Source organism: Octopus bimaculoides, chromosome 13 (assembly GCF_001194135.2).
Source record: "Octopus bimaculoides isolate UCB-OBI-ISO-001 chromosome 13, ASM119413v2, whole genome shotgun sequence".
Lineage (NCBI taxonomy): Eukaryota > Metazoa > Mollusca > Cephalopoda > Octopoda > Octopodidae > Octopus > Octopus bimaculoides.
In genome coordinates this window covers 17417368-17432041 of record NC_068993.1, presented here as the reverse complement: position 1 = coordinate 17432041, position 14674 = coordinate 17417368, and the positions used below count along the sequence as shown (strand labels likewise).

General features: G+C 36.4%; 1 protein-coding gene across 2 annotated transcripts in view; it reads right to left on the bottom strand.

Annotated features, from left to right (window-relative positions):
• LOC106884324 (SCL-interrupting locus protein homolog) overlaps positions 1–14674 on the bottom strand; it is a 72780-nt gene that overhangs the window by 17922 nt on the left and 40184 nt on the right. For both annotated transcript variants that reach the window (XM_014935655.2, XM_014935654.2), the window contains exons 6-11: positions 12736–12983; positions 10427–10510; positions 7885–7971; positions 7643–7787; positions 5495–5598; positions 3130–3202 (exon numbers count right to left, since the gene is read on the bottom strand). In XM_014935655.2, coding sequence (XP_014791141.1) covers positions 3130–3202; positions 5495–5598; positions 7643–7787; positions 7885–7971; positions 10427–10510; positions 12736–12983 — 741 coding nt within the window. The remainder of the gene's footprint in view (positions 1–3129; positions 3203–5494; positions 5599–7642; positions 7788–7884; positions 7972–10426; positions 10511–12735; positions 12984–14674) is intronic.

Sequence of the window (14674 nt, the reverse complement as noted above, 5' to 3'; positions counted from 1 at the left end):
ATATATATATATATATATATATATATATATATATATATATACATATACACACACACATATACATATATCTACATACATATGCACACACACACATATCTTTAACTTTATCTTTTACTTGTTTCACTCATCAGACTGTGGCCATACTAGGGCACTACCTTGAAGAAATTTTGTTTTAATCAAGTGAATCAACCCCAACTTTTTTTTTGTTTAAGGCTGGTACTTATTCTATCAGTCACTTTTACCAAACCATGTGGACATAAACACACTAGCACCAATTGTCAAGCAGTGGTGTAAACATACACATGATGGGCTTCTTTGAATCTCTGTCTACCGAATCTACTCACAAGGCTTTGGTTGATCAGGTTATAGTAAAAGACACTTACTCAGGTGCCACACAGTGGGACTGAACTCAGAACCATGTGGCTGGGAAGCAAGCTTCTTACCATACAACCACACCTGCATATATATAAAATGTGTTTAGATCCATTACAAATGGATACTAAGAATTGTGCACTAGCATTAAAGTCCTGACAAACTGAGTCCAAGGACATATTCCAATTCTTTGTTTGAATAGTTTCACTTCACTTACAATTATAATGCTCCAACAAAAAAAGAAAAATCATGAACAATACAGCCACCATTTGTTCATCAACTAAAAGAAAAAATCTATAGAGCTAATCATACATTTATGAATACTGTTGATAATGAAAAACATGCATAAATAGAGCAGCAGAAAACATAAACATTTGATGTTTTAAACAATTTATCTTGTTTGTGAGAGATAAAGACATGAATGGTCTCCATTTCCCTTTCATATAAATCTGAAAAACGTATATAAGAAATCAATAAAAATTCAATAGGGTTTGTTTTTTGTCTTCTTGTTTTGTTAACTATGTGACACAATTGCTGAGCTGAAGATGACAGCTGACTGGCTGAATCTATGGGTGAAAAGCACAAGCATATTCTAAAGCCATTTAAGTGTGTCTTCCCAAGAAAGATAAATAATATTTTTTGTTTGCTTCACTTTGCCTCATTGCACTCTTTCAATATTCCCATCATTAATCTAGGAGTCCCATAGTTTCATACACGGATGTAAGAACACATGTAACTGTTCTCTTAAACCATCCAAAAATGGATGGTAATTTGTAACTAATTTTTGAGAAAACAATAGCAGGAGACAACACGGAAAAAAAGTAAAGTTGATTTGTTAGCTGAATGATTAGCATGAGCATCCAACAGTAAAAATAATTGCTCTCCAACAATATGAACATGTCTGTATTTGTAATCTTCCTATCAATGCTATTATGAACAAAGTGATATAAAATAAACAAGCAAAGTCTCACTGCGATGGCAGAAAATCCATAACAGGGACAGGGCTATAAAATTTTGAACAATGGTGTCACAGAAGAAACAAGCTGGTCTATGTGGATAAGGAGCTTGCTCCTCAACCACGTGGACTAAAGTTCAATTCTACTGTGGGGCACCTCAGGCAAATGTCTTATACAAACTGAAGGAACCTCTACATAGTCACCTACCTTGCTAGAAATAGCAGCCAGATGTCCCTTAACTCACACCCTTACTACTTTAGAAAAATAAATGAGTCCTGGATTCTCTGTACATAAGATAAAAACAAGACAGTCATGGTTGGAATGCCTGGGTCTACCCACAATCACCACCACACTACCATCAACAACAGCAGCAACTGTCTAGAAGACATGCTGTTTCTTCTCTACTCCACTTCTACCACTATTACAATAGCTTCTGCTCATCTTCACAAGAAGACAGATTGGATAAGACAGTCTATCAACACTTTTCCCATCTATTCCATCCAAGAACTGCTCCTCCAGATTTCTGTCCCTACTCATATTGGTATAAAGATGTTTGAGCTGAAACATCATCTACATCAATTTCACCACTCTCTCTAATTATATATAAAAAAAAAAAAATTTTTAAACAGTAGTTAATGATTAAGGCAGTGAGGTATGGCCGTGTGGTTAAGAAGCTCTGTTTGCAACCAAATTGTTTCAGGTTCAGTCCCATTGTAAGGTACCTTAGGCAAATGTTTTCTACTGCAGCCACAGACCAACCAATGCAAATGAATTTGGTAGATGGAAACTGTGGAAACCTATTGTGTGTGTGTGTGTGTGTGTGTGGTAAGACAACAATGGAGTCTGTACAGAGTCATTCAAATACCTAGAAATAGCAGTCATATCTCCATTAATTCACACCCAAATATCTTTACAAAAAGGTAGGATGGTCATGACTTGATCTTTGGTCATAGGTCAATTCAATTGGGAATGTGGAATTGGATTACTGCCCAGTTCCCTAGGATCAAAAACAAAAGCATTACCAGGGTTTGAAATCATACACAGTATTCTGAGTCAGGGGTCAACTCAGACATTGCAATTCAATAGAGGGGACTGAATCCCTCCACAATTAGATAAAAGAAGGAAATGAATTGCATCAATGAGGGATCGTCTGCATGATTGCTCATCCTACTAGAAATAGCAACCAAATCTCTCTTGAATCACATCTTACAGTCATTAACCCTTCAGCATTTAGATTACTCTGTCAAATGTGATACTTATTTCATCATATTGTTTTGGATAAATCCTTTATCATTTAAACCAGTCATATCAGGCCCAAGTATTCTACCTATTTTATGTTCAAACCAGCCAGATCCATCCTCTCACACGTACCCTACAATATCATTCTAAAAATATACAATCACCTTGCTGGAATCTCAAAACTACGAGATAATACATGATGAATTTAAAACAATAAGCATTACATTGGATAGAATAATCTTAAATGCTAAATGGTTTTTAATGCATTATTTTGTAGCTTCAAGATTTTGATGATGTGACATTATTTTTAGAATTACATTGTAGGGTACGTGTGAGAGGCAAGATCTGGCCGATTTAATCATAAAACAGGTAGTATATTTGGGCAGGATATGACCAGTTTAAATATTAAAGGGTCAAAAAAGTGACTGAAGAATATTGGATATGTAATCTGAAATAAACTGCAAAGGATAGTCATGGCTGGAATGCCTTCAATCATAGGTTTGATCAACTGGGGCTAAAAAACAACATAAGTAAATGAACATACAGAAGAATAATTAATAACCTTTGATTGATGAGGAGTAGGAATTGTTCTTGGAATTATTTCATCATTCACACATGAAGAACTGGGCTTGCTTCTGAAAAATAATAAATGCGGAAAATTGAGTTTCTTACTAAGTTAAATACTAATTAGATATAAAAAACAAATTAAACAAGTAAAATTACAATTACAACATTTGAGTGGTAGTAACAATAGCTATAGTTAAAAAGCTAACTGTTCTTTCTAAAATTATCTTAAACTTACACTACTTTTGTGCCAGGCATGGGTATGTGGTAAAGAAGTTTAATTGGTAACCATGTGAGATTTGGTTCGGTCTATGTGGCACTTTGGGCAAGTGTCTTCTACTATAGCCCCAAGTGAACCAAAGTCATGAGAGTGGATCTGATAAACAGGAACTAAATGAAGCACACTGTATCTGTGTGTGTGTGCGCACGTGCGTGCGCATCAGTAAGTATGTGTGTGCATGAATGGGTGTTTGTCCCCTTTTCTTGACATTGTGCACTAATTATAAACAAATAGGCACAGGAGTGGCTGTGTGGTAAGTAGCTTGCTTACCAACCACATGGTTCTGGGTTCAGTCCCACTGTGTGACACCTTGGGCAAGTGTCTTCTACTATAGCCTCGGGCCGACCAAAGCCTTGTGAGTGGATTTGGTAGACGGAAACTGAAAGAAGCCCGTCGTATATATGCATATATATATATGTGTGTGTATATGTTTGTGTGTCTGTGTTTGTCCCCCCCCAACATAGCTTGACAACCGATGCTGGTGTGTTTAGGTCCCCGTAACTTAGCAATTCGGCAAAAGAGACCGATAGAATAAGTACTAGGCTTACAAAGAATAAGTCCTGAGGTCGATTTGATTCGACTAAAGGCAGTACTCCAGCATGGCCGCAGTCAAATGACTGAAACAAGTAAAAGAGTAAAAGAGTAAAATGTCACTTTCATACAAGCAATGTCATTCATGGAAACTGTTGAACCATTTTACAGTTCATGTTCAAAGGACTACAGACAAATAAGACCTTGCTTAGGAACAGGCAAAAGTTGGAGACAGGAAGCATATCTGGCCACAAAAAGTCTGCTTCAATAAATTTCAAATGTTTATAAATTTCAGTTACTTTAGTTGAATTTAAATTATTTTATCAAACATGGCTGTATGATTAAGAAGTTCACTTCTCAACCACATGGTTTCAGGTTCAGTTCCACTGCATGCCATCTTGAGCAAGTGTCTTCTACTACAGCCCAGAGCTGACCAAAACCTTTGTAAGTGGATTCGGTAGGCAGAAACTGAAAGAAGCCTGTCATATATACATATACATGTGTGTGTGTGGGTATGTACATACATACATACATACACATATATAGATATAGATATATATAAATATATATATATATAGATTAGATAGATTAGACAGACAGATGTAGGTAGATATATATATATATATATATACACACACACACACACACATGTATGTGCATGCATGTGTGTGTGTGTGTATGTATCTGTGTCTCCTTATAACCATCATGTGATGATTATAACAAGCATCAATGTCACACAAGTGATGTCTTCCCTGAAGACATATCCACCAATGGGGAAACATTACTTTGCTTGAAAATAAGGATTGGTGTCAGTCCATATAAAATACTCCACCTTAACAAATTCCATCCAAATAAATCAATAAGAGAGCTGCTACATGGTTGCTTGATCTACTAGAAACAACAACCAAATCTCTCTTAAATCACACCATAACATTTTCAAAAAAAATCACACACACACGCATATATGATAGGCTTCTTTCCGTTTCTGTCTTCCAATCCCACTCATAAGCCAGGGACTATAGAAGGCACTTGCCTAATATGCCACATGGTGGGATTGAATCCAAGACCACATGGTTAGGAAGCAAGCAAGCTTCTTAACCACACAGCCAAGTCTATATACACACACACAAACACACACAGTTGGTGAGTTGGCAGAGTTACTACAATATTAGACAGACAGCCTTGTAATTCACTTCAGCTCTTTGTACTCTGAGGTGAATTTTGCCTTTCATCCTTTTGGTGTTGATAAATACTGTAGCAGTCCAGCCAAGCACTGGAGTCAATTTCTCTTCTCTCTCTTGTATCATTCTATCTGGAAGAAATCAGTTTTGTTCAGACCTGGTTCTGCCAGGTTTAAACTGCCCAAGACACATGGTATTTGATAACAGTGGCCTCTATGACTCCATCAGAAGTTGAAGATGCAAGTAAAGAAATGTGTGTGACCATGTATGTGTATATTGATGTGGCCCTCACAACAACATGACACATAGCTTTCAAACCATTGAATAAAGACAGACTATTAAAAAAACACAAAAAGAGACTAATGACTTACTTCGATTTATCATTCACTCTGGCAGCTACACTGTCTATTCTATTCTTTTTGATGCCATATTTCAGTAAAGACAGATCCACTTCCAATCCATCCTGGTCAAAATCCTAGAGAATAGAGGAAAACCACAATACTAACAAGAAACTCAAACTATATTTAAATAGTTTCTCCACAGGGAGAAGTTAACATGGTTCAGAAACAAAGAATTAGGTTAGATATTTTACAGTATCACTTGTTAAGGTTAACTCTACAGATTTTGTATAGAAATTATAACCATCACTGATTTGTTATGACATTTCATATCTGAATATGCCTAATGTAAACAACAATGAGATTGAAGATGAGAAATGGGTAATGGGTGTATATGTCACATTTCAGGAGTTCTTGCTCTTCCATCAGCAACACGTCCAACTCTTATAAATCAAAACTGTGTTCTACTGTGTTAGCAGTGCTATTAAATCATTTGTTAAGGCTATATCTACAGATTTTCTATAGAAATTATAGCCAGCACTGATACGTAACAATGTTTCATTTAATATACTCTGTAATATATTATGGTCCCTACAAGTCATTGACTTTAAAGGATATGACTCAATATTTCACTGAACAACCCCACTTTGTTATTAAAGCAAGATTACTAATCAAAATAATGAAACTAATATATTTCAAGTTTAACCATTTTGTTACCATTCTGTTGAAATACACTTATTTTATTTCAATAAATTTTGTAAAATAGTGTTGTTATTATCAAACTAGTTTGGAACATAAATTAATGATGGAAGGTTTTAATTTAGATAATTTTGAAACAAGAAACTTGTATCATAGAACCAGGAACAATCTCAAGTGGGTTAGCATCAAACGGGTTAAGGCAAAAATAAAGAAAATACATTTCAGAAAAAAAATATATAGTTAGAAGTGTTAGAGATTATATGGATACAGGCATGGCTGTGTAGTTAAAAAGTTTGCTTTGCAAACCCATGGCTTCCAAGTTCAATTTCACTACACAGCAACATTGGAGAAATGCCTTTATCTTCTACCATATCCTTGGGTTAACCAATGCAATTTCAGCTGCCTTCTTCAGATCTGTCATCATCATCGTCATTTCTGTTCTGAAGTCTACTGTTCTATGCTCACATGGATCTGACAGAGTTTGGTAAAGCAGATTTTCTATGGTCAGATGCCCTTCCTGTTGCCAACTCTCACCTATTTCCACACAAGAATCGCCTCCATATATATGATGTTGTTTATATACAATTTTCCATAAAAACCTGTCTGGTCATAAAAAATATTATCTTATTAAGGAACAGGTGAGGCATAGCAGAAGAAAGGGCATCCAGCCAAAGAAAATCTGCCTCAACAAATTCCGTCTGACCCCTGCAAGGATGGGAAAAGTGGACATTAAATGATGAAATGATGGTGATGATGATACACTTTCCTCTCTTATTGATTTAAGTTTTGTCCAATGAATGAAAATACAGTGGAACTCAATGCTAAACCAAATTTTATATTAACTGACAGAAAGAAGGCAGAAAGTGTATGTGAATTATAACTAAATGCCAAGTTAACTGACCAATTATGACCACCAGGCAATGATAACCAGAACAACTGAGATATATCATCATCATCATCATCATTTAACGTCCGCTTTCCATGCTAGCATGGGTTGGACGATTTGACTGAGGATTGGTGAACCAGATAGCTACACCAGGCTCCAATCCGATTTGGCAGAGTTTCTATAGCTGGATGCCCTTCCTAACGCCAACCACTCTGAGAGTGTAGTGGGTGCTTTTACGTGCCACCGGCACGAAGGCCAGTCAGGCGGTACTGGCAACTGCCACACTCAAAATGGTGTATTTTACGTGCCACCTGCACAGGAGCCAGTCCAGCGGCACTGGCAACAATCTCACTCGAATGTCTTTACACGTGCCACTGGCACAAGTGCCGAAAAAAATTATATTTATAATTCCAAAGCCTATATATACTAGAAGTGTTGTCTCAGACCAGTTGCAGTGACCAGGTTGCTGTTGGTGTGAACCCAAATAATAAATGTTTAAGTGAATTTAGCAGTTTTTGTGTGTCATCAAATGACTAATATTTGTCTTCCATGCTGTGGAAAAAGATACTAGTTTCTCAAAAATGAAATATACTTGCCAGTCTCACAGTTTTACTACCACAAAATGCATCCATTTCATGAGTTTTTTCTTTCTCATTGAGAAGACCACATTCATAGAATTCAATCTTGTTTCCTTGCAGACAATACAGCAACAGCATAAAACGATGTGGAGGCAAGCATACTCTGTAATGTAAAAGCCAGTGTAAAGAACAGTCCTGTGTTTTGTAGAATGTAACTAATTGCAAACAAGGGAGAGAGAGAGAAAGAAAGTAAAACTTACCGTTGATTTAAAGAATTGTTGTAGAGGTAACGTAAACAAGAAGCCCACACGTACGGGTTTTTTACACAGTCTACTCCACTTACCCAACTGAAACAGATAAAATTGTTTTTAGAATACTTCATCACAATAAATAGTTTCACTCGGCAAAGGAAGAATTAATCTCTACTTATTTACAAATATCTGAATAAATAAACATATTAGGTTAGAAATTCATGATTCATCATCATCGTCGTCGTCCTCATCTTCATCATTTTAATTTCCATTTTTCTATGCTTACAGGAACTGGACAGAGTTTACTGAAGCAGGTTCTCTACAGTCAGATGCTATTCCTGTTGCCAACCCTCACCTGTTTGTGAGCAAGGTAATATTTCTCCATGACCAGACATGTTTTTGCAGAGCACTGGAAATGAATTACACTCTTTGTATGGCAGTGATACTCATTCACAGCTATCATGCAGCGTTGGGACAAAGAGACACAAACATACACACGCACACACACACACAACAGGCATTTTTCCACTTTCCATTTACCAAATCCTCTCGCAAAGCTTTGGTTAGCCCAGCTATAGTAGAAGGCAAGGAACAATCCACTGGGACTAAACCCAAAACTATGTGAATGAGAAGCAAATGCTGCTGCCACCATTACCCATTTTCCTTTGCAGGAACAGGCTGGACAGCCTGACAAGAGCTGTCAAGGCCGGGGTCCACACCAGCTTCCATAGTCTGATTTGGCTTGGTTTCTACAGCTGGATACCCTTCCTAACACCAACCATTTTACAGAGCGCACTGGGTGCTTTTTACATGGCACCATCACCAGTGTTTTTTACATGGCACCAGCACCAGTGCTGTTTACATGGCACCATCACCAGTGCTTTTTATGTGGCACCATCACCAGTGCTTTTTACATGACACCATCACCAGTGCTTTTTATGTGGCACCATCACCAGTGCTTTTTATGTGGCACCAGCGCTTTTTACATGGCACCATCACCAATGCTTTTTATGTAGCACCATCACCAGTGCTTTTTACATGACACCATCACCAGTGCTTTTTACATGGCACCATCAACAGTGCTTTTTGCATGATACAATCACCAGTGCTTCTTATGTAGCACCAGCACCAGTCCTTTTTACATGGCACCATCACCAGTCCTTTTTATGTGGCACCATCACCAGTGCTTTTTACATGACACCAGCACCAGTGCTTCTTATGTGGTACCATCACCAGTGCTTTTTACGTGGCAGATAATATGATGAGTAAAACTTCTATTTGAAAGCATAAATCAAACCACCAACAGATTTCTAACAATTTGCTCAAAATGTTCTCTTAAATCACATATAACACATTCTTTGGCTTTCTGTTCCTTCCTCTACATTGTTCTTATACATTTTATCCAGTTACACCACATCTTTAACCCTTTAACATTTAAATTATTCAATTAAAAGTAACACTTATTTATTCACATTATCATGCAATAATCATGCATTATCTCATAGCTTTGAGATTTTGATGACGTAACTGTTAATTTTCAAAATGATATTGTAGGTTTAGTGTGAGGGATCAGATTTGGCCAGTATGAATACAAAACAGATAGGATATTTTGTTCAGATATGGCTGGTTTAAATTCTAAAGGGTTAAATTCATTATACTCATTGACCCCTCAGTCTTTCTCCCCTGTACATTGTCCAACAACCAAATTAAACATTAAGTCCTCCACACACTAAATACATTTTTTCACATCAACTCATTCAAAATTCACAACTCCCCAATTATTGGAAACATCTTTCTTGCTGTTGTACGATAGTATCACATTTATGGCACAAACATCATGAAACAGGCTAATGAAAACAACAAGAGTTAAACATGGCATGGCTGTGTGGTAAGACGTTTGCCTCCCAACCACATGGTTCCAGGTTTAATCCCACTGTGTGACACCTTGAGCAAGTGTCTTCTATTGTAGTCGTGGGCCAACCAAAGCCTTGTGAGTAGATTTGGTAGACAGAAACTGAAAGAAGGCAGCGAGCTGGCAGAATCGTTAGCACGCCGGGCAAAATACTTATCGGTATTTCGTCTGCCATTACGTTCTGAGTTCAAATTCCGTCGAGGTCGACTTTGCTTTTCATCCTTTTGGGGGGTCGATAAATTAAGTACCAGTTACGCACTGGGGTCGATGTAATCGACTTAATCCCTTTGTCTGTCCTTGTTTGTCCCCTCTATGTTTAGCCCCTTGTGGGCAATAAAGAAATAGGAAACTGAACGAAGTCCCATCATATATGTGTGTCTTTGTATCTGTGTTTGCCGGCATTCATCCTTGTAAGATAAACTCATAAGTAAACAACTGGTTACACAACCAGTGCTGGTGTGTTTACATCTCCATAACTTAGCAGTTGGACAAAAGAGAACAACAGAATAAATACCAGGCTAAAAAAAAAAAATTCAACTAAAATTCTTGAAAGTGGTGCCTCAGTATGGCCGCAGTCTAATGACTGAAAGACATAAAAGATAACAGATGTATTTAATAAGAGAACATTAAATGGCTTACATTCCAATTAGAGGCAGGGTGGAAACTTTAGGGTCTGACTCTAGCATCAACACTAATTTGCGAGTATGGTCCATGGTAACATAACTGTAAAAAAAAAGTACAAAACAGAACTGATTATGATATGAAAGAAACTTAAATTAATAGCTCCCACAAATCCTATCAGACTGAGAAACAGTTCTCTTTCTCTCTCATATACATACATGCACACATATACATACACACACACAATCTCAAGACAGTGGCTCATGAATTGAAGGAGAGCTGATTGCTATTTCCAGCAAGTATAATAAATACATAGAAATTCCCTTGTGTCTGAGCATGTGTGTGTGTGTGTTAGCATGTGTATGTGTGTGTGTGTACAATGATGTAGTATACATATGCTACATCAGTGAACCCTGTCTCTCTATGGTCCTACTCTATAGTAAGCTGAGGTAAGTCGTAAAGAGTAAACAGCATAGCTATGGTAACTCTACAACAAATAATAGTTATGCCCCCATGTAGACAATCTAGAATCATTAAGTTCACAAATTTAGAAGTCACAAGCTAACAAAAACACTTATTAAACATACACTCACTACACCCAATGGAGACCTATACCAACACAAGGTACTCATTTACAAGTAGATGGAGTGAGCCAGCAAGAGTGAAGTTTCTTCAACAACAGAAACTGTGAAGCATCAAAGATGAAACATAAACTAATGAACTTTCATCTCATAAACTAACAAACTACGGAGTCAGACACTAATCATTAAAAAAAATCTAATTTAAATACAAGCATACCTCAAAGTATGTTGTTTCACATTATGTCTCTTTTTTACTTTATGTCGGTTTCTTTTTTTAAGAAATTAATAGGAAACTTCAGCTTAAGTTAATTTATCTGACTTTACATTGATTTCAGCAAACATTTAAAAGCATGAAATTTTTTTTAAGGAAGACACCTAAAAACTAATATTGAAGTAAAAAATCAAATAAAATACATTTGAAAATATGTGCATAATCAATTATTTAAACAGATAGAACTTGATTGGTTTTGTGGTAAGAAGTTTGCTTCCCAACCACACGGGTTCTGGGCTCAGTCCCACTGTGCAGCACCTTGGGCGAGTATCTTCTACTATGGTCTTGGGCCAACCAAAGCTTGTCAATGGATTTGGTAGACAGAAATTAAAACAAATCTTCCATGTGTGTGTGTGTGTGTGTGTCCCCTCCACCACCACTTGACAACCAGTGTTGGTATGTTTACGTTCCTGTAACTTAATGATTCAGCAAAGGGACCGATAGAATAAGTACCAGGCTCTACAAAAGCATAAATAAGTCCTGGGGTCAATTCATCTGGCTAAAAATTCAAGGTGGTACCCCAGCATGGTTGCAATTTAATGACTGGAACAAGTACAAGAGGAAAAGAAGTAGTTACAATGTTTACATTTATCTATATGGCTTTTTTGGGACTGATAGTTTCAACATCCCACCAAGAGGCAGAATTACAGTCGGTACCAGGAAATTCAAACAAGTATTTGTGTTTACAATGTATAAAGTTGTACTTTTTTTTCATACACCGTGCCCCCATATTTAAAGTGTAGTATTTTATAATGGCTGGAAGTGTTTTATTTTTCTGAATTTCAGTTTTTTAATGGTATTTTTTCATGCTACGCCATTTTTCGAGTTAAGTTGTATTCCTTGGAACCAATTACTGCCAAAAGTTGAAGCACGCCTGTATATTGAAAATAATGAGTGGAAATATATTTAACATGGTACAGGCATGGCTGTGTGGTAAGAAGTTTGCTTCCCAACCACATGGTTCCGGGTTCAGTCCCACTACGAGGCACCTTGGGCAAGTATCTTCTACTATAGCCTCACACTGAACAAATCCTTGTGAGTGGATTTAGTAATGGAAACTGAAAGAAGCCCCTGTTGTGTGTATCCATGTCCCACCACTGCTTGACAACTTGACAACTAGTGTTGGAGTGTTTATGTCCCTGTAACTTAACAGTTTGATAAAAAAAAAAAAGACTGGTAAAGTAAGTACCATCATCATCATTTAACATCTGTTTTCCATGCTGGCATGGGTTGGATGGTTTGACTGGATCTGGTAAGGTCAGAGGCCACACTAAGCTCTATTGTCTGTTCTGGCATTTTTTCTATGGCTGGATGCCCTTCCTAACACTAACCACTCCACAGACTATACTGGGTGCTTTTTCTGTGGCACCAGCATCGTTTGACTAAAATTCTTCAAGGCAGTGCTCCAGCATGGCCATAGTCTAACGACTGAAACAAATAAACAATAAAAGATGACTGATTTCAAAAGTACTTACCCGGATTTAGCCTTACCCTGTAGTCTACTTAAACTCATAGGACTAGCAAGATTTTTTGCTAAGGCCGTGGTCATAATAGTAACAGGGTTGATTGGCACTGCTTCAAATTTAGCTGCCGAAGTGAACACATCGAATTCAACACAGTATGCAGAACTGCCATTTTCTGTTTGGACGAAAAACTTTCCGAGGACAGAGAAGAAGCTTCCAATGCCTATTGAATCTTTACTGCCACACCGAGTGAGGACATTCTAGAAAAAGGACAAAAGAAGCAATATATTAGACATTACTATCATCATTTTAACCCTGTAGCATTCAGATTTATCTATCAAATATAATGCTTATTGATTTACATAGTTTTGCATTAATCATATTTTCTTGGAGTACTGGTATTTCAATGACATCATCATCATTTATTGTGATTGTATATTTTTAGAATGACATTGTGGGATCTTACTAAGTTTATCTTACTAGGGTGATTGCCAGCAATTACATAACAAATACACATACACTAATTAATGTGTGTATGTATTTGTGTGGGTATATATATCTATATATATATATATATATAATAATATAGATTTAATCAATTTAATCAAAGACTGTTGATTAACAGCCCAGTCAAGATGGTATTTTCTTCATCTCCTACTCTTGTTTTTGCACACATCTACAAAATGACTTTCTGAAATGAACTTCCATTATGCAGCTGAGGAGTACATTTTCATTGCACATCTTATGTGGTGTTCTCACTACATAAATAAATGAAGTTTGTACGAAACGTACGTACTGCTATAACTTAATGAATTTTTGTTGCTTTTCTTCAAATATATATATATATATATATATATATACATACGGACATATATACACATGTCATGTAATGTACACTATATTAGAATAAGGGCTACTAACAGTTTCTAGCCATTAAGATACATAGTTAGATAAGTTTTTACAATGTGCCTTGTGTCTCCAAGCCCCAAAATTGCTTGGAGATACAAGGAATTGTATCTGACGTGTCTTAATGACAAGAAACTGTTGGCAGCCCTTATTTTAATACAGTGTACATTAAATGATATTTATCTCTCACCGGATAGAGTACTTCCTTGTTGATCTTACCGTAACAGAACAGTAAACTATATATGTATATATACACACACACACACACAAATGCTAGTGCCACATAAAAAGCACCCAGTATGTTGTGTAAAGTGATTGGCATGACAAAGTCCATCAAGCCATAGAAACAATGCCAGAATGGACACTTGGAGTCTGGTGCAGCCCCTGGCCTTACCAGCTCTTGTCAAACCCATACCAGCATGAAAAATGAACATATGATGATGATGAAGATGATGTATTTTGAATGCATCCATCAAAACATAAGTCGATGATATGAAGATATAAATGATTTAATAACAACTTGAGTGTTTGTCTCCATTTTCAATTTTTCCTATTTTCTCATAAATATGTCTCGCTTTTTCCCTGAATCAAATCCCGCACAAGTGGGACACTTAAGCAACATTTAGCTATCATGTAATTATTCCACTGAATCTTTCCTATAAATTGTACACTCATATATATATATACACACACATATACATACATACATATATATATACACACACATGCATATATATACACACACATGTATATATATATATACACACACACACACACACACACATATATACATACATATACATACATATATACATATATATATACATACAAATTAAAAGGGTAAAAGATTATCAATTTATTAATTAATAAATCAATTAACAATTAACAATTTTTACCAAGCCCATCGGTATGAAAGCACCATTATTGGTGGAGAACTTATTTAAAAGCTCATATATATTTATAAATATAATTAAGGGATCAGCAAATATTTGCTTCACCATATACCGAAGTTCAGAAATAGCAGCTAAAAAAGCTGAGAAATAGC